The following is a 21,039-nucleotide window of genomic DNA, read 5'->3' on the forward strand; positions in this document are numbered from 1 at the left end:
TTAATATAAATTATTTTATACTTTTAAAAAAAGTATATAAGTGCTAAGCTAAAAAGCTAATATATAATAGTATTAATTATATTACTAAAATTAAGTTTTTACTGTGCTTTAAACTAGCTTTTAATACTATTATTATAAAAAGTAATATTTTAAGTAGCTTTAAAAGTACTAGTTTAGTTTTTTTTAACTTTAAAACTATAATATTAAAACTTAATATTTAATTATGTATTTTACTACTACTTACTATTAAAAATAGTTCCTAAAAGTTAAAAATACTAAGCAATATTTTAAAATTTAAATTTTAATTAATACTAATTAAAATAAAAATTTAAAAGCACTTAAATAGTTTTTTTATTTTAATAATTAAAATTTTTAAAAAAATTTTAAAAAGTGCAGCTATAGTTGCGCATAAGCTTGTATTAATACAAAAAAAAATTACTAAATTTTAAATAGCTAATAAAGCTACTATATAATAAAAATTATATAAAAAAAAGTAAATATAAAAAAAAAAAACTTTTATAATAAAAAATAATTTTTAATTAATAATTTTAAAAAAGTTTAAAGCGCGTAATAATAAAAAAAAATAAAAAAGCAAGTATATACTAAAGTAGGTAAGCCTTTTTAAAAGCACTATAAATATTATAATAAAGCTAGGTATAACGCGCAAATATACAAATAAAAAATAAAAATAGTTTTTAAATAAATTAGCTTATTATAATTTACTACTATAGTTTTTTACAGTGCTGTACTATTGTACATAGTACTAATTTTAGTAAAATTTTAGTATTATAACTAATTTAACCGGGCGACTAACTCGCCTGTGTAATATATTATAAAAGTTTATTATTAAAGTTTGCTAAAGTCTTTAGTCCGCAAATACTAGAGCTTAGGCTAAAGCCTAAGCTATAATAACTATATAAATTCTAATTCCTATTATAAATTAAAATATATATATTATTAAAAAAAATTGTATTTAATTATATTTTCTTTTAATACTAATATGCTAAAGTAATTTAATTAATATTAAATATTTTTGCAGCTGCGTAGTATAAAAATTATTTTTTTAAATTTTATAAATTAATTACTGCAATTATATTTAAAATTAAATTATTAGTAGTTAATATATTATAGTTTAAAAATAATATATTAAGTTTGTTTTAATATTAAAGTAGTTTATCGGCTGCTGCAGTTTATTGGCTGTTCTACCTTAGTACCTTGCTAAATGCTAAGTAAGCTACTGGCTTAACTTTGTTCAATACAGTTATTTACATCATCACAAGATCGGTGGCTTAGGGAGTATAATTCTCTGAAATATCTAGTGAGTTGCTAGTGTTACATTACGGATTCTTGTAAGTATAAGTATTCACCTGTCGCAAACCGGCAGATGCTGACCCTTGGGTCGATGTCAAGCGGTGATGAAAAGGCGGGGTAGGGGGCTTGACTAAATTACCGAGGGCCACGTAGCCACCACTCCTCTACAGTAGCCTACGAAATAATAGAACCTCATTTCAAACAGCGACGTGATTGAGCCCTTAGCCCAGCATTGCACTATGGTAATGCACTATGGCATACTCTCATGGTCATGACACCGTTGATTGTGCTCTGAAATAAGGCTACCCAACCACCCGAACAACGTTTCCCCCTAACCAAACATTGCGACACAAAAGGCAGGATAAAGCTTGTGCGAAGACAGGATTGCGCATTAAGGACAGTGATTAAGGAGACAAGAGAGGAAGCAGAATACACACAAGGCCGGAGCGTCTGTTGCCCCTTCGAGGCATTTAATCGACGCTGGGGCGGTCCATGGCCAAGGTCTGTTCCCAAAGTTCAACCACTAAGCGCTCGCTTTTTGCAAGGCTCTCCTTCAGTTTCTCAGCTTGGTGCTCAAGCTCCAAAACCTGTTCTTCTTTTACCCTCAAACTCGACTTCGCCTCCTCAAACCCTTTCTTAACCTTCTCAAAGGCCTCGGTGTGCTTGAGAGTCGTAGCGCTCAAGGCCTCTCGCTGCTCTTGAGAGACCACAATATCGCCTTCCTTGAGGGTATCTAAAACGCTGTTGGATAGGTCTTGCGCTGCAAGCGTGCTCACTGCCTTCACGGCTTCCTCAAGAAATGTCTTGGCTAGCTGCGAGTGCACGGAAGATGTTGCGCTCCCACGGGGTAGCACAGCCCTCTCCGCTAGGTAAGCCCTGGCCTGGTCTTCAGTCTTGAAGGAACTCTGCTCTATACCACTGACTCCTTCGATATTCACCTTCGCCAATTCCCAAGTTCTGTAGATTCCTGGTCGAGGACCATTCCTTACCGCATAGTACTTGCCACCTCCACCTGTGGCGTTTTTCCTGCCGCTCTTCTTGCTAGCGCTGGCCGGAGATGCTCCTAATTGTGCTGGGAAAGGCACCCTGGTCTCTCCTATATCTATTCCTGGCTCTCTCAATTCTTCTGCTGCGGAAACTGCCGCTCCTTTCACTCTCTTCGGCGTGCGCAAAGTATCGTCATCTCCTACAGACATATGAAAAGATGGATCTAAGAGAACACGAGACTCATTCGTAATGAACCGCTTTCTGTTAGGCGCTGCTACCCCATTGACTTGCTTGAAGAAAGTGCCGTCGAGAATTTCGGCATTGAACTTTTCCTCATACCACTCCTTGCCGGTTGACTCAAGCGAGAAATCACAGCCTTCCTGGAAGTGCTTTGCGCATTTGAAGTCTACGAGATTTAGTATATGTGCGCATACACAGCGAGTTGCTGAACTTACAAGATCCGCCTGCCTTCCTGGCATGTGGCCAGAGTTGGTCCATCGGATTTTGCTTATCGGAACACTTGCCTACACATCGCGTTAACCTAGCGTCTTCATGGGAGCTAATTGTGGAGGGTCTCTTACAGTTCCATAGACCGTTTCCATGATACTGTCGACGCATTTGCGGCAACATTTCCAGGAGGTGCGCATGGTCGGTCTTTTGTCTCGGTGGTTCAGAGGCTGAGAGATTGCCCGACACTTGGGATGAGGATCGAGATGCTTGAGAAGCAGTGAATTGAGAAGTACCTGAATATGGGATTGGTGTTTCCGGAACAGCAGAGGTAGCTGACTCCTGTGAAGAGAAAGGCGACGCTTGCTGCGAGATCGAAGGAGGGACACTTACAGTAGACGTTCGTGAACGCCTACCAGAAAATTGGCTTGGATTTCGCGTCATTGAGTATAAAGCAGCGAGTTGAGTGAATTTGGATTTCTTCAATGATGCCTTGTGAGTTTGTACCTCCTCCAGCGCAGTCCTATAGTACACAAACTCTGGGTATTTCGGGCAACCTGATGACGTGCAAAAGCAAAGTAGCCAGCGAAACGCATATCGTGCATGTGTACGGCGTCATTCATAATCATAGTCGCTGTATCATGATTTTCGGCATCTAACCGTCCCCAAAACGCCCCATCAGACATGGCCGACGGCCAAAATCCCCCCACGACAGATGCATGCACGAAGGTCTGGCGTCTTTAGTCTGAAACTCGCCTCACATGGCTAGGATCAGGGGCCGCGATTAGCGCTTAGTGGGACCATCGATTGTACCCGCTCGTGCAGCTGCTCAACTAAAATATTACTACCCGGTGCAACGGTGGCGTTCTACTATTGCGGCAATATGTCGGTCTTTTTGGTTCTCACGGCGCACTTCAAAGAATCACGCTGTAAGGATATTGCTTCACATTGCGTTTTGCAAGGACCTACATATCACTCACTAGCTATAATTTGAGCTCCGCGCAGATTGATTTGTCAAACAGCTGTGTGACTGTGCTGCATGTCGGTTTACACTAAAATTTGCAACGTTGCAGGGGGCCTTGAAAGACGACATAACAACAAGGCGAGTGCAAGACACACCTTTAATTGGCTGAACTAGTTCTCGCTTCTTGCCATCTTCTTCAAACCCTGCAAAGTTTCCGTTGCAGGGTGTTTATGCACTCAGCTTGATTTATGGTAAACAGTCTAGATCCAATAGTTGACAATTTAGGGTATTGCTAACCTTCACTCAGGTGACGATTACCGAAATAGAGTGTATGCCGATTATACCCTTGAGTTGCATTTGGCTAGATATAGATTCTGGTGCGATACACACTTTAGGAGCTATTCCGTTCTGCCCTTTGGGTACGCAGCCAATGCCAAGAGCATGCCAGACTTGTAGAGAAGAATAAGTTGTAAAGCTCGGAAGCTCTCTGCAAATCGTAAAAGCGGTATTGCAACAAAATGAATGGTACGGTACCGTGACGCAAAACCTGGTCGTAGAACCATGGAACTGATTCTAGCCACGTAACAGCGCCAGACTTGTAACTAGTGCATTATTCCCCACCTTTGTGAAGCATCGGCTGATAAGCACCCAGGCGCATGTTGTCAAGAGTTATCCCGAGCCCGTGTCTCATTAGGCCGATGCAGCTGACAGTCATCTGTCATGTGCGACTATCAGGCATTCGACGTTATCAATCAAAGCTTCTAACCAATAACCTTACCGAACTTCCGGCAGGAATGTGAAGCGGAACAATCACTGTATGCAGCTTGCATTGAACGGACACCGTGCAGGAATCCCAACACGCTATTGTTGAAGCCCGATCGATAGACTGCGTAGTATGACCATCATCCGCATATGCATCACTCCTCTGTATTGGTGGGGAGATCGGTGTACCGAATCGATGTAGGAATCGATCAGGTTTCTTTGATGCCGCATGCTCTCGCTTGGAACAGGATTAGAATGCACAGGAGAGATATGGCATAGCTCCACGTCTAGAGTATACAGTATTTGCCGATCTGCCTCCCGGATCCGAAATCAACATTGGGACGTCATCAGGTAGGCCGGAGCCATGTGATATGGAACTGGTAGCGTGAGTGCCAAAGGCTCCCCCCGCTTTTCAAAACAATATTTTCTTGAGGCCCACCAGATACTAGGTATCGTAACAGCAGATGGTCTCCATCATGAGATATCGGCTCACGGGCCTTTGAACCCAGACCTGGATGTGTTGGCTCAAGGCGCGGGCTAAGATTGCAATACATGAACATTAGACGTGCTGAGCATTGCATAAGTTGCAGAACTCCAGTCTTCTGTAGAATCTTCTTCATCTTGAGAACGGCACGCTGTTTTAATTACGTCCGCATGCGGAGACACTATATTACAAAACATCTCTACTTCGCAAAGAACCGGTATTCTGGCAGATGAGACTTGGAGATAATTTCATTGAGCATCGATGATGTATGGAGCTATCTTTTTTGTCGTCGTGGCAAGCTCGCGTACACGTCTACACAGTAACGTTGCAGATTGAAGCTAAGCTGGATTTGGCAACCCGACGTCGGGCATGCTTGGCTTCGAGCCAAGCGCTGCACTCAGCATGCTTTCCACTCGAGCGAGTGCGACGCTCCAAGGCGGGTGGGTAGTAACCTCTTTAGCACCTGTCGGCTGGGACCGCTAACGGACGGTTACTTGTGGTGCCGGTAGATGCTGATCCAAACTTTGATTAAGCCCACATCCATGACTATACTGTTGAGATCGAGGTTTAACGTGGACATCGACTCGTATCGACTCGTATGATACCCCGAGGAAGCGCGATCCCTGTCTCTTTCGCTAATGACTGTAACTGGGTACGGAGGAGCGTGTTTTAGGGTATAGTGCCGTGGGTAACAGGGGAACATCGCGAGTTCCTTCTAATCGGAAACTGCTAACGCGGGGAACGCTCGGGATTGCCGATACGGATTCTTCAGGGATACCCATGTCGATCGATCTCTTCTAGTTTCTGGGGTCTGGCTTGGCATTTAGGGATCCGCTCGCCTCGCTTCGCCCCCGCATATTTATGGCCACACCTCTGCAGCCGAAGCTAAGCCATAGACGGTATGAACGTCCGGAGACATTTTGACGATGCAAAAAATCGTGACGGATTACGTCGTTCGTCTTGTATACGCATAGCGAAACACGAAAGCCCTTGTATCAAATGGTTTTGCAAGATTGATGTAAAACTTGTTGTATAAAGCCTTTGTTGAAACACAGTACAAGATTCTAAGGCATCGATCTCCATATTTATTTTATACGAGAACTGCAGCCTGATATTCTACACAAGCCATAATTGTCTTCGTATACCTTCTTCAACAATGACCTCTTCAACCAAGCCCAACCTTCTGCCATATTTTCCAGATGAGATCCTACTTCATTGGATGAGCTTCCTCCCTCCCAAGGACCTCAAGAATAGTCGCCTGGCCTGCAGGAGATTTGCTCGCGCCGGAATTGAACCTCTACTCCATACCTTGACTCTGACCACTTCTACCCAAAGTCGATCGGCATTTTCCAAAGTGAAGGATGATGAAGATGCCAGGAGATTTGTCCGTAAGGTAACTATTGAACAACACTTGTTTCACGCCTCATGCCCTAACCCAGTAGGTGTCAATCGTAATTCGGCTGCCAGGTGTCTGCTGGCCCACGCTCGCACCCAAGCGATTGCCAGTTCTTGCGGACATTGATCACTTCCCTGCGCTGAAGCATACTGCGCTCCAGGTCGAAGTGCCCATGTGTCAAGACAGAAGATCATATCGACTCATCATTAAGGCTTTGGGTTTGAATCCTTCCTTGAGACAAGCCGACTCTCCATCCTCGATGCTAGTGTTGTTGCCTTTGGTGTTGACCCAACTCACCCTACACTGTTCGGTGAATAATCCAGGTCTAGTGACGTTCCTTCCAACGAAGTGGCGCATGCCTGGACTCAAGTCTCTCACCCTGGGCAACTTTATCTTGGGCTCACATGGACATGTCGACTGGATTGTTTCCCATAAAGAAACACTGAAAGAACTATATCTCGACAGCTGCCCACTAGTCCAATTGGTCGTTCAAAGCGACGATACATACGGCGGGCAGGTGAGTATTGAGGAAAATCGACGCTTTGAGCGGACTTTCAAAGACATTACCTCGACGTCCTTGGGAGATAGCAGAAATTCGATGAGGGTGGAACCTTTTACGAAATCTACGGCCATTCACCTCAACAGAAGCTGGCGTGAAATGATTGCCCACTTCCATGAATATCTTCCCAACCTCGAGAAGTTCGGCGTAACGCAAGGTTCATGGCATGTTGGACACTCGTCTGAGCCTCTCAACGGAAGAGATAAGCAACATTTGCTTGCCTGGAGGGGTACTTCAGCATCCGTATCTTCGCATTGTATGCTGAGGAACCAAAGGGGATCGCGTTGCTTTCACAGGAAAGCGACGGAGAATTTTCTTTCCAAAAATGACCCTATGGTGTATGTGGTCGAGGAAGTTGGTACGATTAGGAGCCGTGCGTCGGCAGTGGCTTACCCCAGTACGGTGGAGGAAGACCGTACGGCTATCAACGACTTCGTCAAGCATCTTGCGCGGAAGTCGGCCAATCGGACACAGTACCGTTCGTTCCAGGGTAGCAATTTCGAGGAACCATCCATTTGGACCCCAGTTAAGCCAGAAAGGCTCCTACGCATGACGTACGCGAGAACGCATCACGATATATTTCCATATCATCAAGATTGGGTCCAGATCATGAGTTTGTATGTTCAGGATACTGATTCGGCGCCGCCCCTGCTAAGAACGAAACAACAAGCTCTGAGCTGTCTCGAAACCCTGTTGAAAGACCCGCAAGGGCAAGCTACAGCTGCGTATCTTTCTGGCGACCCAGACGAGCAATTTCGCCGAATGGGACAGCCCAGAATCATCAGTAACATCGATTTGCACTTCTATAGAGGGAGCCTGGCCGTGGGTTACAAACGCAAGCTGATGTCGATGGGAGATTACCTGAGACTCCTCCACGCACCGCCTGGGGCTATTATTCTTTTCGAATGTCACTTTCCTGTTTGGGTGAGACGAGCCATATCATACCATGTCCAGACGCATCGGGTTGTTCGAAGCGTTGCCTCAACGGGTCGGAGTCGTCATCGCTTTTCCCTTGAAGCTGGCACGGAAGTTTGTGAGCACATCAGGCGTTGGGATGGGATGATTTACGGGCACATCATTGGCGATGATAGATACGGTTGGTTTCCTTTGGAATGCGTGAAGAAAGGAAGATTATTTTCAGAAGCATTCATCAACGAGAATGAGGACGAGGACGAGGGCGAGGACGAGGACGAGGACGAGCCAAGCGCAAGAAAGCAAAGATGTCTATCTCCCGACGCCTCGGGCAACAGGAGGTACAGTTAGCTGTTGCCAAGTTTGCTTGCTAAATTGGGCTTGTTGTTTCGGCGATGGCGCTATGAAGCTTTTTAATAAAACTGTCCGCCCAGCTGAAGTCCACCTTCTCTCGGGCCCTAAGTGCAATCCACATGTCTAAACGAATACTGCCTGATGAGCTATGCACATAGGACCGCCGACCGAAGTAAGCACGGCAAAACTCTCCGGATCAAGAGGGCGGGCGCTCTCCTCCTCTCCCGACTACTGGTCATAATCCTCAACAGTTGCTTGAATTTAGGCGCCCCGATCGCGTGTGATACGCTCAGCAGGCTTGAGAACCGCAGCCTGTTGTACATGGACAGCGTCTGCAAAATCCCAAATTTCTAGCAGCAATTTATTCAGAGCAACACCTTTGCCCTCACTCGTCGCGAGCACGCGTGGAAGAACCCGCTCCGATGTGTCAATCGATGGATTAATAGCATAACTTTCGAGGTCAACTACGAGTCTCGCTGGCCGGCGTGCGGTCAGGACAGTCAACCAAGGGACTAACGCTTCTTGAGCAATCTCGCGACTAAGAGGTACGGGTTCAAGAGTCTACAACACGTCACGCTCAACTTCCAATCGCAGGAGCACATTTCCAAGCCGAAGTGCGAGTGACTAGTAAGCGAATTCTATGCAAACGCGTTTAACGTTGAGTCGTTCGAAGTTAAGGCTTACATGCCGTTGTACACTTAGACTAGTATGAGAGAGTAGATAGAGCTGTGTTGTCGTGCCGCAAGCGGCTCAGAATGGTTTACAAAGGAAGAGGATATTTTAGAACTAGTTGGCGCCGGTCGACTAGAGATACAATCAATCAGTCAACTGGCCGCATAGTAAGCGATCATTGTCGCATGCCATGTTGCGGTGGAGGTGTAGCGATCTGCCAGTTTGCGAAAGTTCATGCGATGGACGAGGACAGCAGCTCTAACGGTTTGCGAAAGTTCATGTAATGAACGAGTAGCGTTTCAACAGTTTGCAGAGAGGAAAAGGGTGAGATAATAGAGTAAATAAAAGGTACAGGGGAGCAAGCAGATGTCATGATGAAGTGCGAGGAACAGAGTCGCTTCGGTTCTGTTACCTGCCTTATAGGTACTCGACGAGCCGATGAGGGTGTTGCGCTGTTCATCTTTGCTGAACCCTCGCAGCTTCTAACAAAGGGATTTGTCAAAGAATCAAAGGTGATCCGGATGTGCTCAGAGAGCGCTGCTCCTTCATTCGGATCGTTAAGATGCAACGCGATCCAAGCTCTGAGGTGATGCTCAACCCACTTCTCAATGCTGCTAAGCAAAATGTACAGCTTCTACCCCGGGGTCGTTCGGCACGGGGGAGAGAGAAGAGAAAGTTGTGAAGTTCGGAGAGCTCTCTGCAAATCGCAAAAGCGGTGTTGCACGAAAATCCTGTGATCTGAGTATCCGCATCTCTTGACACTCGCAGCTTAACAACGTTGATCTGCAGACCGAGCGTATACAATGACGTGCCGGCTGACTTCAAGGCCTTCCTATCATACCCAAACTGCCTGCAGCCAGGATCCAGAAATGACCAGTCCTTAAGCAGCCGGCATTCAAGAGAAAAATACACGGCTGGGTGAAGTGAGACTGGAGTCGTGGAGCGAACATGCTAGTAGGAGAGACTGGAGTCGGGAGAGGACATGCTGATAAGAGTGCTGAAAGATGAACCATGGTAGCTCCGCTGACACCTACTCACCTGATGAAGCACGTGGAGGCGCAGCGCCGTACAGAAGCTACGTGCGAGAAAGGTAGAAGTTGAATTTGATAAGCGTAAATATATCATACCAAGGTCCCGGTAGGGGTTTGTCTTTGCGATTGCACTTGCTCGTGTTAGAGAAGAAGCAGGTATAGTGCGCTTGCTAGGATTGACGACGGTGACAACGACGGTAACAACGATGGTGAAAACGTAGTGGTGCTACTCAAAGTCGAACTAGGACTAGATCTGGCGAGAGACACAAGTAAAGCAGTGATCTTCCGTTCGGTCCAGATTCGATTCCATGAAAACTCTCACTGCAATAGTCCGGTTGGCTGCTCGCGCTTAAGCTGTTATATCAACGCAGTATATAAGCGGCGGAACAATAAAAGCCCTCCATGGCGTTGTTGGAGCTACTAGTCAGACAGATCTCGGGTGTGTTCTTAGAAAGCTACAGGTCGTACATTGCGGAGGAACCGTATGCTTGACGAGGAGAATGGCAATCGTTGTGACCATGACGAGCCGGGGGCGGTCATGTTGATTATGGAGCGTCTGCGTAGTGGAGTATGATGTGCGCTACAGTCCGGTTCGTAGGCTGCCGAAGCCATCGTTTTCCGCTTTTTGTCTGCGTGCGTGCTGGGCCATTTCTCGCGGCTCTGGTCAGTGACGCGGTGGTGGAGAAACAGCTGGGCCTTAGTCGTCGTCATCACTGATGACGAGCATGCTATCGCTGCGAACTCGCATTTCCGGTGCAGATAGTGGCTATCAAAGCAATGCGTTGTAACCTTGAGGATGAGATGGCTCAGCTCGTCTAATGTGGCCGCCGTGTGCCGTGCGGTGTGATCTTGCAGATCAGATCAACCTTCTGGGAACCATAGGCGTGGTCAAGCTTATCCATGGTGACAATTGTGAGCTGTGATCTTCCGAATTAGATCAACCTTACGGAAACTAGAGGCGGGGTCGGTGTGTCGTTAAAGGACATGATAGCCATGGCGGTAGGTACCGACAATGATACATCATCCACGGCATCGATGATGGAGCGGGGTTAATACATTCCTGTGTACATTTACTCGTCGCTCGCTCAGAGGATGGAAGGAGAGCTGGCGTAAGAGCAAAGCGAGCGGACAGAGTAACGCTCAACGAAGATGGCGAAACCAACTGACGCACAGGAGCGGGTGTGCTGTCAAGTGACGGAAGAAGCATTTCGATCTGCCATGAGGTGGTAGTCGCTCTCCTGACTGGCTCTACCATATTTGCTCTATCCACCGATGCTACGGCCGTCGTGTTCCTCCTCCCCACTATTGTCATCCATGTCTCCGAGCAGGGAGGGCTAAGCGGCCCATATATAGGTGCCCGCCGTATAATGGCCATGAGGTGTGTCGTCGTTGCCGCCCGTCATGGTGGGTGATGATGCCCGTCTCGCCTTTCCTGTATGCTCTCTCCTTGCACGTAGTGCCACTAGGTAAGATGCTTCTATTCGAATTTCGGGTCTTCGAAAAGGGGAGATGCCGTCGAGAAGCGACGTGGAAAGGAGGGCGACTTCACTGCGAGAGTGATGTGGTTGAACGACGGCAGGGTATGCTAGATTGTTTCGAGTCTCGAGGCCCCAAAAAAAGAACTCCGTAGCCAACCGTGGGGCCTTCATCTGCCCCAGCACACACCGCCGTCAATGCCCTTGTAATTTTGCGTCATAGGTGGGAGTGGGAGCAGAGTGTGGTCAGTTGACGCAGTCGTACAGTGCCCAGCATGCAGGGCTGCTGTCCACATAACTTCTAGGTTTGCTGTCTATTGCATAACACAGGACTGAGCGAGTTGGGGGTGGGTTGCGGTGAGGGTGTCTCCGCCAACAAGAGCCTTGGTGTTGAGGCAGCACCTGAGCAGCACCTGGGCATCAGAGTGGGGGCCAGCGTCGCAACACACCCATCACCCGTAGACTCTTTAGATCATCGGCTCTCCACGCATCCCATAGAATCTAGTCGGATCTGTGTATATCTGAACCGAGGACGAGGATGTGCTGTACTCTGCCTATAAATGCCCTAGTCTTATACAGTGAGAATAAGGATCTGCGAATCGCCGGTTGGCCCATATCAGAGCCTCACGCAGAACTGCATGCACGTGACAGACCTGCGCATGTCTACATGCACATGTCCACAGCCCACGTAAATCTTTCCTGGATATTGCAGCCAAAATGCGCCCCTCTTATATGAATCGACTGGTACTAAATCTCGCTGCTTATACGTCGTGGTTGTTAAGATCTGCTTTATCTGTGAGGGATGATGCCTCATATCTACGCTTCCCTATGCCCTGACCTTTATATCTGCCAACATTGCGCATATTTATGATGGATTTTTAATACCAAAGATGCGCCGTCCTTGTATGGGTTGACCAATACGACTAATCCTGTACCGTTATGTCGTGGAAGTGGAGATCTGCTAATCTGTGGTAGAGAATCCGCTAATCTGCGTGGGGTTCCGCCAGTCAGCCCATGCGCCGGCCTGTAGCCTATGGTCTTAACCCTGGAATATCATGTCTCCTAGTATTACGCATATTGATAGTGGATTTTGGAGTCAAAAGATGCGCCATTATTATACGAGTTACCCAAAATGATTATCCTAAACTTTTATGTTGTATTGGTGGAGATCTGCTAATCCTCGGTGGCAATTCGCTGATCTGCCATTGTGGTGGCGGTCCGCCGATGGGCGGCGCTCACCGTGCCCTAAGTCTTGTGCCCATCGTACACCACGGGGGTACAGCCATGCACAGCGAAAGCATCTGGACCCACTACTACTAGATAAATCGAAAGGTATCGAAGACATATACGCCATCCCCCGATACTCTAGCGCTCGCTGTCGCATTCACCTCCACTCGAACGAGCAGCGCCAAGGCTCCAAGGCCATGCCTCAACTTATCGATCCCGCACAACACACTCACACACATACACACAAATGCAGTTCCAATCGGAACGATGCGACATATGAAGCCGTATAGCTACCAGGCCGACTAGTGCGCCTACCGAAATAGTCGGTCTGCTGGCATCTTCACGCTCGACCGCTTCTACGACGGGCTCAACGCAGCAGACGTAGCACGGGCAGCCTCACACCCAGTCGCACTCGACAATGCAACACTACAACAATGGCCATCCCAGCCTCCTTTGCACGAGGGCCGGATTAACATGCTGCCTTTGCGCTGTTGAATTGGCTGGCGATGCCCTCTCCAAGCCAACGTCGTCTCCGAACAGAGCTGTCCACCCCAAGCAAACACCGACGAGCTTTATAGCCTCCGAACCGAGCCGTCCGCCCTTCAAGCCGACCACACAACTTTTGAAGGGGTCTCATTCAAACGAATCAAGGAAAATACAAATCAGGATGTACCAGGCATCCCGAGATTTCGGTTTTGGCTTTCATGGAGGACACCGCACTGTGTTGGGGCCTGGTACGCGATAGGTCGAAAACAGCCATGTAGGACGGACCGTAGAACGTTGATCAGCAGAAGAGCAGGTCTTTCACGCCAAAGCTACCGTTTCCTGGGCTTGCCCAGCACGCAACCAACCGCCAACAACAGCACGCCGCCCCGAGGCGAACGTCGATGTCACCCCAATAGAAGCTGCTGGGTTTTGGAACGATGAGCACGCAATACCCACGTTCGTAGTACCCTCGTTCGTAGTACACTGTTCGAGCTAGAAGTCATGGGATACTAATGGGAGGTGGCCAATGGCTGGACTACGTACGTCTACAGCCCTGGCTTTGGCACGCTGCCGAGCCTGGGTGGGCACGCTGCCTGAGTCTGGACGGACACGCTGCTTAAGGCAGAAGCGTCTTCAAGGAGCTTAGTTGCAAGCCACTACATCTTTTGCTCTTGAGCCACCCAAATACCCCTCCGCCTCTTCGCGTATCGACTTTCACACCTTCGCTGTCACCCCAAACCATGCTCAACGACATGGAACACAAACCACGAATTATACAGTGTATCACACTCATCACCGCACATTGGGGGCTCAGAGATTGGAGTCAATTGTACATACGCTACAGAGGTTGTATCTTGTTAATCCTTTACAGTGAAGATAGCCGTAGGGGCATGCAAGATTCCGGATGCTTTATGGATATAGACCGAGTTTTCGTACCGCAGTACTCGAACGCGGTAAAGAGGGTGGTGCTCCATAGTGTTTGGAAATGAGATGGAGCCACGACCAAGCCACACTGAGCCACCCGTGACTTCAAAGTTGCTAGGAATAAGCTCTTTCAGAGAAGCAGGAGCGCCTGCGATGGGTGATGGAATGATCCGGAGGTTCAAGCCCTGCTTTGGTGTATCCGGTTTGGGCATCTCCGAAAGTTTCTTCAAAGGCGCAAATCCAAAATTAGCCACAGCAAGACCTTCTGGCTTCTCTACTTGGCCCAGGAGCAGGCCAGTTCCTGTGTTCCGCTCTAATGTCACTTTTCCGAATGTCTTAGGGAAGCCGAATTGCTCCCGCCCGGAGAAAATGGCAGCTTCATTGTTGAGAATGAGCGAGAGGAAATAGTCGTACTTCTTGCCGTCGTAAACAACCTCCACTTGATGGACATACTCGTTGTAAGCCCCAACAGTGCTCATTTCGTACGTAACAATCATGGCCGTGACGAGAGGTTCCTCCTCGAGTTCCAAGAACTCGGGAACCAGACTCCTTACATCTTCGAGGGACGTGCGATACGTAACAATGAGTAAAGAGACGTCGGCGAAATCGTTCGTTTCCGTCGTATATGGTGGTGCGAATGCTGGAATTGGGTTGTTGCTGACGGAGAGCGAGCCTGGAGCCATGATGCGGACGGAGGTGATTATGAGGCGATAGTAGAACTGTGCTTCAAGTCAATTAACAGGACCATGGCTACAATTTATAGACTTCGCAACGGGCTTCCATTGTGCGCTAGATGGGGGCGTTGGTTGATCGATCAATCACGGTGGTTAGACGATCCCGGAAGTTTGGCGAATCCGAATGGTGAGCTAGCCACATCAGCAAACTGGCCTACCCCACTGAAATGTGTAACGGAGCCTCTTATCGTGGTTATGACTGCTACGCTAATAACCGAAACCATGACAGAATGCCTCTTACCCGTCTCTGGCTCAACGCAGGCCAAAACGTGCGCTAGCGGCGGGCACGGATGTGAATTGGATCCGTCAGCCAAGAACCATCACGTGACAACAGTGGGTAGAGAGAGAGAGAGAGAGAGAGAGAGAGAGAGAAAGAGAAGCCCGCACCGATGTCTCCACACGACTCACATTCCCACTGGCAACTGGCTCATAGCTATGATGAATTGGATCGAGGAAGCTATGCTGCTACCTGCACTTGGACTGTCTCCCCAGTTCTTTCTCCTCGTCATCGAAGGCACGAATCGAGAGTCAGTGGCAGCATGGCAGGTCATTAAATATGCGCCGCTATGCAAAAGCCCATGAATGAGTACGCTCAGTATGACGAGATCTGCCCAGAGCCCGTGACTATGCATCATACCAATAGTCACTCTCGTTCTCCTCTGCCGTGGCATATGGCCCCGAACTTTCGCGGTTCGCCATGTTGTCAATGAGACATCGTTTATTCGCTTTTCCGGAGGCCCTCGTGAGCTGTGAACCGGAACCAATTTCTTTGAAGCACACACGCTCTGGTCATTGGAAGAGTGGAGAAAATATTGGAGCGAGCAGGTCTTGCACAAGGAGATCGTTTCTGGGTTTCTCGAGGATATAGCTTGTCTTTACCATATCGGCTCTGTAGGTAAGCCTTCGCTCTGAAATCTGGGTTTGAGCAGTCAGTTATATGCAGTATCGAGAGTTTGGATTTCACGTTGCTTTAGTTTTGGGAAATCAGAAACCAATCTACTACTGTAGTACGCGCGCTCGTTCCTGAGTAACGGAGTATGAATTCACCTCTGATAAGATACCCAGGATAGATTCAATCAATTTTACGACTTCTAGTCAATATATCAAAGTGGTTTGAATACATACAGGCTACACTATCTGAGAGGAATAGAGTGCTGCCGAATATTAATTGGAGCAAGAAAGCCAGATCTTGTTCGTTAAGGACAAGTAGTACGTAAACGGAAACGAGTTCTGCCTCCTATTAAGATTGGGGGAGTGACTGTGATTCGGAAGCAAGAAAGGCGAAAAAAGCGCTAGACCTACGAAGACCACCCGATTAGTGTTGGCAATATATAGTAGTTTGTTTTCTTGTCTGAAACTTATTGCGGCGTGGCCTAATCAGCGGCAAGATGCATGATTGCGGTATTACTCCTCAAGGGCGGCCTTGACCGGGAAGGATGGCGCTAACCACAGTTGATCACCATGTCAGCAATGTGAGAACTAGCTGAATATTCAGTTTTTGCCTCGCCCGAAACAGGGAAAAACGTGAAGATCAACTTGAGTGGCGTGGGTTTCCATTCGCTGTTTGAAGATACGGCGCCAACATGCAGCTTCTGCGCCTCAGTCGTGCATTTAGGCGACTTTCACATCACCACGGCTCGCAAATGGGTAAATTGAGCCGCTAGTTGCATGGGAGTCGTTGAAATTTCTGCGCTCGAGCTGATGCAGGTCGTTCATAAACAAACGACGTCTTAATAGACAGTCAGTAGATGCAACATTCACTCTCCACTTCACTCGGGATTTTTATCGTCATTGTTGCTAAACCAGATCAACAGCTATCATGGCACTACTAACGGTGATGTTTTCACTTCTCGCCCTTCCTATCGCGTTGGTATTCTGGACTGCGCAATCACTCGCTCAAAACCGGGCAACGGCGAAAGCAACTGGCCTTCCTTATCTTGAGCGCTGGATATCCCCAATCAATCCCTTCTGGTTGCTGTATGGCAGCTCCTTCGTACGACTTTGCGAACGCATTGGCATTGCCAGCGAGAACTTTTCCCGCATCTACTCGTACGGTTGGGAAGCCAATGCGCGCGCAGAAGTCCACGAGTACGCATCTAGCGATGTGGTTCTTGTGGTTCATCCGGGTGGTCTCCAACTTTGTGTAGCAGATGCCAGCATCATCTATGAGATTCTACAAAGGCGCACCGATTTCCGACGAAATATGGAGGAGATGGCGGTATTGAACGTTTACGGCAAGAATCTTTCGACAACAGACGATCAAGAATGGCAGCGACATCGCAAGATGACAGGTGTCACGTTCACAGAAAAGAACAATGAATTGGTCTGGAAACAATCATTGATGCAAGCGAAAGGTACGCAATGATCTCCACCCAAAACTAAACTTACTCGTTTATTTACAGAACTGCCAGGCATGTTGGAGTACTGGACGGAACGATCTCAACAACCTATTCGTTCCACTGCCGAAGACACCAAGGTACTCACGCTCAACGTTCTTGCTGCAGCGTTGTTCAACAAGGTGTATTCATTCGAAGGACGGGCTGAAGAGAGTGAGAGCTGGCACGTCGATGACAAATCTTATATGTACCGGGCTTCCCTTTCGACTATTCTTGGCTCTATCATCCAAATCTTCATTTTAGGAGAAGAAGGCTTGAAAGCTTGGTGGACGCCTAAATCTTGGAAGGGCGCCGCGGAAGCAATGGTCGCCTTCCGCTCCTACATCCTAGGCTTGATGAATGAAGAGCGATCGTACTTGAGGCAAGGAAAGACAGACCATCAACATCTCGTTGCGCGTCTGGTGCGCGCATGCGAGGTAGGGCAAGGGTCTGATGAAAGTGTTGACAGGCCAGCGGACGGGGATACCATGAGCAAAAAGGTAAACATGACCGAGGAAGAAATTATCAGCAATCTCTTCGTGTATGCCTTTGCTGGAAACGACACTACGGCGATTGCACTAACCAATTTGATCATTCATTTATCGGCAAATCCCCAGTCGCAAGATTGGATTGCCGAAGAACTGCATCATTACACGCCCAGTGGTGACTCCGACTCATGGGGTTATGACAACTTCAAGAACTTGAAGCGCTGTAGCGCTGTAATTGTAAGTTACATCTCGTAAAATCGGCCTGTCCGTCTCTCATGGCTTACCTTGTAAAGATGGAGTCGCTGCGGATATGCCACCCGCTCTCTCAGCTAGTTAAAACGACCGGCCCTACTCCGCAGCCGTTGAAATTCAACGGCAAGGTGTATATGATTCCTGCAGGAACTTCAGTGCACTGCTCTCTTCCAGCTCTTCATTCGCATCCGAAGTATTGGGGTCCAGATCCTCTTGCTTGGAATCCGAAACAACATATCATCGTCTCAAACCACCAGAACACAGACTCGTTCGAGGCTGAAGTACTGGCCCCCGACACTTCAGAGCACTTCATGCCATGGGCGTGGGGTCAGCGTGTCTGTCCTGGCAAACGCTTCTCACAAGTTGAGCTTGTTGCTGTGTTAGCCGTTCTATTTAGCGATTGGAGAGTAGAAATTGTACCCAAAGAAGGAGAAACGGTGGAACAAGCACGAGCGAGAGCATGGTCCAGCAGCTTGAAAGTCGACCACGAAGGTCACATGTTACATGAGATGGTCAACCCACATAGCGTGGGTTTGGTGTGGGTAAAGCGGGATTGAGCCTTCGAAGCTCGCTTCTTCTGGGTGATCTCCTGTGGAAACCTCCTCGACGATTTTGTGAAGGCGGGTGACAGTATTATCTTTGCGCCCGGGCGAGTACGAGTCAAAGAAGCAGTAGGAAGGGCCCTGGTACACGTCGCCAACATCGAGGCCGGGCAAGCACGCCATGGGCACGTCCACCCAATCGAACGTATAGTGAGACGACAGTGCCGCTATCAACTGCGGAAGTTGGGATTCGAGCCCTGGCCATACAAGCAAAGAACGCACATTTTGCTACGACACAGAGACGCTGGGTAACATGCTGCTTAAAGGGGACATTAGAAAGACTTCCTATCTATCGCTGCCTAGCTTTGAGCATAGATTCGCGAGTAATATTCGCTGCAGTGGTAATTCGTTTATCCTTGTAGCGGGGCGGCGTGGGGTGGGGCACACTATCTTCGCACTCGGTTCGCATCCCTGTATACCTTCAGCCTATGCTAAGGGCAGATCACCGCCCCGTTCAGCCATGGCTTGGTTAGTGCATACCTAAGGTGCTGGCCTGACGTGTGCTGATCAGTGTACCGAGGTACAGCAAAGGAGCACCAGGTGTACGGCCGTAAGTCTCGGCTAATACTTTTAGTGGTAGAATAATGCTGCGTCAAGCACATAGGCCATGTGGAAACAAAGTGAGAGCCCTATTTACGGCCGTAGGTCTTGGCTCGGGTCTCATCCTCGCCACAAAACTGCTGACCCGGAAAACTCGAATTCACAAATGGTATTGATATAAAGGATAGCCAGCATGCTGATGGACTAGAGCAGTGTGATGAGTTCCGCAAGTATTGCCGAGAAAGGCGGTGCCCATTTTGAGCAAGCTTCTACTACTACTGCTGCTACTGTGTCTATTCCAGCCCAGACTGAGCTCCCAACGTCTGAGCAAGCATCAGAGCCTCGGATTGCAAAATGGAGACTGGTGTCGCTGTACATTAGGTAGGTTCAACGACATGTTCTACTGTCTACTCTCGACTGCTAACTTCGATCGCCACCCAGTATCTGCCTCGGTCTGTTCCTTTCCTTCCTGGACACGTCCATTGTCGCCACTGCCATCTTCACCATTGGTGTCGAGTTCCATTCCCTATCCAAAGTCAACTGGATTGCACTGTCCTATACGCTCGCGTACATCGGTTGCACTGCCATCTTCGCAAGCCTCTCCGATGTCTTCGGTCGTCGTAATGCCTATATCGCCGCTGCCATTATATTCCTCGCGTTTTCGCTTGGTTGCGGCTTCGTCCAGTCTCTCGACCAGCTCATTGCAATGCGTGCTCTGCAGGGAGTCGGTGGCTCCGGTCTCTACTCAGTCGGCTTCATCATACTCCCCGAAATAAGCTCGCTAAGGATGCTGAAGATGATAGGCGCCCTGGCAGGAGCAGTCATCGCCATGTCGGGCATCCTGGGTCCTGTGCTGGGCGGTATCATCACAAACTACACCACTTGGCGATGGATCTTTTGGATTAATGCGCCAATCGGCATCGGTCCCTTGATGCTTTTCATTATCGCATGGCCCGACTCAAGTCAGCTTCGGCGTGTTGAGCGCCACACGTTCAAACAGATTGATTTCCTGGGCTTCTTCCTCCTCATCGCCTCGTCCGTTCCGCTCGTATTCTCGTTCCAACAGGCCGGAATTCACGTCGTCTCGAATAAGTCGATATGGACTTCAGCACTCTTCGTCGCTCCGCTTGTGATTGGGACCGTCTGCTACTTGGCACTGTTTGGCTGGGAATGGCTCATTGCGCGGCGCTGGCCTGACGCCATTGGTGCCCTCTTTCCCATGCGCTTGGCTAAAAACAGAGTCTACATGTCAGCTGTTGTCACAACGATGTTGGTGGGATTTCCTTATTTCGTCGTAATATACTCGCTCCCCACGCGCTTCCAGGTTGTCAACGGACATAGCGCACTCGCGTCGGGCATTGCTTTACTACCTATGCTTGGCGCTTCGGCCATCGGGTCTACCGTTGCAGGCGCTGCCTCACGCAAAAAGAATAACACATTCCCTGTCATGGTAGTGGGCGCTGCTTTCATGCTTGTCGGCACGGCGGCGCTCTCCACACTTGATAATGTCATTGCCACACAAGTGCGCGCCTACGGGCTTCAAGTCTTCGTCGGCTTTGGCTTCGGCTTGACAGTCAGCAATTCCAGCTTGCTCGCGGCTATGGAGGCTGAACTTCGAGACACGGCTGTTGCGCAAGGTATCGTGGCCCAAATCCGGATGCTGGGTGGAAGCATCGGCATAGCCGCATCGACAGCTATTTTGGGTGTTAAGCAGCGCCATCAGCTTCTGGACACTGCTCTTCTCAATCCTAGGCAGCTACAGTCACTGGCCGACACCATGCCGCACCTTTCACCGGTACAGCACTTTGCCATTCGACAAGCGTACACAGACGCGTTCAACGAGACCCTAGTTGTCTGCTCTGTCATCAGTGGTATCGCCCTGCTCGTCACTGCTGGTGGGTGGCAGAAGCATCCTTTGAGTATGGAGGATAGGCGGCGCCAGCAATTCCAAAATGAAGCTACAAGACAATTACAGATGGGGGAGATAAGGGCGAGCGCTGCGGCTATGCAGACTGCTCAAGAGTTGAAGTAGGTCAACAACTAGAAGTATAGTTGAA

The 21,039-nt window shown here is 48.5% G+C and overlaps 7 protein-coding genes across 7 annotated transcripts; 5 read left to right on the plus strand and 2 right to left on the minus strand.

Annotated features, from left to right (window-relative positions):
• Positions 1 to 1,377: 1,377 nt before the first annotated feature.
• Positions 1,378 to 3,331, minus strand: K460DRAFT_418212 (uncharacterized protein). The gene is made up of 3 exons (XM_040937926.1): positions 2,880 to 3,331; positions 2,754 to 2,822; positions 1,378 to 2,704 (listed from the first exon to the last, which is right to left on the minus strand). The coding sequence occupies exons 1-3, from the start codon at positions 3,187 to 3,189 to the stop codon at positions 1,782 to 1,784; spliced, it is 1,302 nt and encodes a 433-aa protein (XP_040785641.1). The 5' UTR covers positions 3,190 to 3,331; the 3' UTR covers positions 1,378 to 1,781.
• A 2,573-nt stretch (positions 3,332 to 5,904) lies between these two features.
• On the plus strand, positions 5,905 to 7,884 carry K460DRAFT_139358 (uncharacterized protein). The gene is made up of 3 exons (XM_040926729.1): positions 5,905 to 6,348; positions 6,398 to 7,527; positions 7,581 to 7,884. The coding sequence occupies exons 1-3, from the start codon at positions 6,112 to 6,114 to the stop codon at positions 7,696 to 7,698; spliced, it is 1,485 nt and encodes a 494-aa protein (XP_040785642.1). The 5' UTR covers positions 5,905 to 6,111; the 3' UTR covers positions 7,699 to 7,884.
• Positions 7,885 to 12,441: 4,557 nt separating this feature from the next.
• K460DRAFT_139381 (uncharacterized protein) lies at positions 12,442 to 12,960 on the plus strand. The gene has a single exon (XM_040926730.1). It carries the CDS (start codon positions 12,506 to 12,508, stop codon positions 12,869 to 12,871), a length of 366 nt encoding a protein of 121 aa, XP_040785643.1. The 5' UTR covers positions 12,442 to 12,505; the 3' UTR covers positions 12,872 to 12,960.
• On the plus strand, positions 12,870 to 13,716 carry K460DRAFT_139389 (uncharacterized protein). Its single transcript, XM_040926731.1, has 2 exons — positions 12,870 to 13,315; positions 13,381 to 13,716. Exons 1-2 carry the CDS (start codon positions 13,000 to 13,002, stop codon positions 13,506 to 13,508), a joined length of 444 nt encoding a protein of 147 aa, XP_040785644.1. The 5' UTR covers positions 12,870 to 12,999; the 3' UTR covers positions 13,509 to 13,716.
• A 208-nt stretch (positions 13,717 to 13,924) lies between these two features.
• K460DRAFT_287665 (acetoacetate decarboxylase) lies at positions 13,925 to 14,674 on the minus strand (the record flags this gene model as incomplete). Its single annotated transcript, XM_040928983.1, has 1 exon — positions 13,925 to 14,674. One exon carries the CDS (start codon positions 14,672 to 14,674, stop codon positions 13,925 to 13,927), a length of 750 nt encoding a protein of 249 aa, XP_040785645.1.
• Positions 14,675 to 16,544: 1,870 nt separating this feature from the next.
• K460DRAFT_378308 (cytochrome P450 monooxygenase-like protein) lies at positions 16,545 to 18,397 on the plus strand (the record flags this gene model as incomplete). The annotated part of the gene is made up of 3 exons (XM_040935064.1): positions 16,545 to 17,079; positions 17,137 to 17,825; positions 17,882 to 18,397. 3 exons carry the CDS (start codon positions 16,545 to 16,547, stop codon positions 18,395 to 18,397), a joined length of 1,740 nt encoding a protein of 579 aa, XP_040785646.1.
• Positions 18,398 to 19,199: 802 nt separating this feature from the next.
• Positions 19,200 to 21,014, plus strand: K460DRAFT_387268 (MFS multidrug transporter-like protein; the record flags this gene model as incomplete). The annotated part of the gene is made up of 2 exons (XM_040935635.1): positions 19,200 to 19,363; positions 19,424 to 21,014. 2 exons carry the CDS (start codon positions 19,200 to 19,202, stop codon positions 21,012 to 21,014), a joined length of 1,755 nt encoding a protein of 584 aa, XP_040785647.1.
• Between the last annotated feature and the right edge of the window lie 25 nt (positions 21,015 to 21,039).

This window comes from Cucurbitaria berberidis (assembly GCF_010015615.1).
Source record: "Cucurbitaria berberidis CBS 394.84 unplaced genomic scaffold K460scaffold_4, whole genome shotgun sequence".
Lineage (NCBI taxonomy): Eukaryota > Fungi > Ascomycota > Dothideomycetes > Pleosporales > Cucurbitariaceae > Cucurbitaria > Cucurbitaria berberidis.

Bases quoted from the DNA above. Each gene is read 5' to 3' on its own strand.
- K460DRAFT_139381 (XM_040926730.1), top strand. From the start codon at position 12,506: ATGTTGTATTGGTGGAGATCTGCTAATCCTCGGTGGCAATTCGCTGAT.
- K460DRAFT_139358 (XM_040926729.1), top strand. From the start codon at position 6,112: ATGACCTCTTCAACCAAGCCCAACCTTCTGCCATATTTTCCAGATGAG. The intron at 6,349-6,397 runs GTAACTATTGAA...CTAACCCAGTAG, and splicing joins CCAGGAGATTTGTCCGTAAG to GTGTCAATCGTAATTCGGCT. The intron at 7,528-7,580 runs GTATGTTCAGGA...CGAAACAACAAG, and splicing joins TGGGTCCAGATCATGAGTTT to CTCTGAGCTGTCTCGAAACC.
- K460DRAFT_139389 (XM_040926731.1), top strand. From the start codon at position 13,000: ATGCAACACTACAACAATGGCCATCCCAGCCTCCTTTGCACGAGGGCC. The intron at 13,316-13,380 runs GTACGCGATAGG...GCAGAAGAGCAG, and splicing joins CCGCACTGTGTTGGGGCCTG to GTCTTTCACGCCAAAGCTAC.
- K460DRAFT_418212 (XM_040937926.1), bottom strand. From the start codon at position 3,189: ATGACGCGAAATCCAAGCCAATTTTCTGGTAGGCGTTCACGAACGTCT. The intron at 2,823-2,879 runs GTAAGAGACCCT...CGCGATGTGTAG, and splicing joins TGGAAACGGTCTATGGAACT to GCAAGTGTTCCGATAAGCAA. The intron at 2,705-2,753 runs GTAAGTTCAGCA...TAAATCTCGTAG, and splicing joins CAGGAAGGCAGGCGGATCTT to ACTTCAAATGCGCAAAGCAC.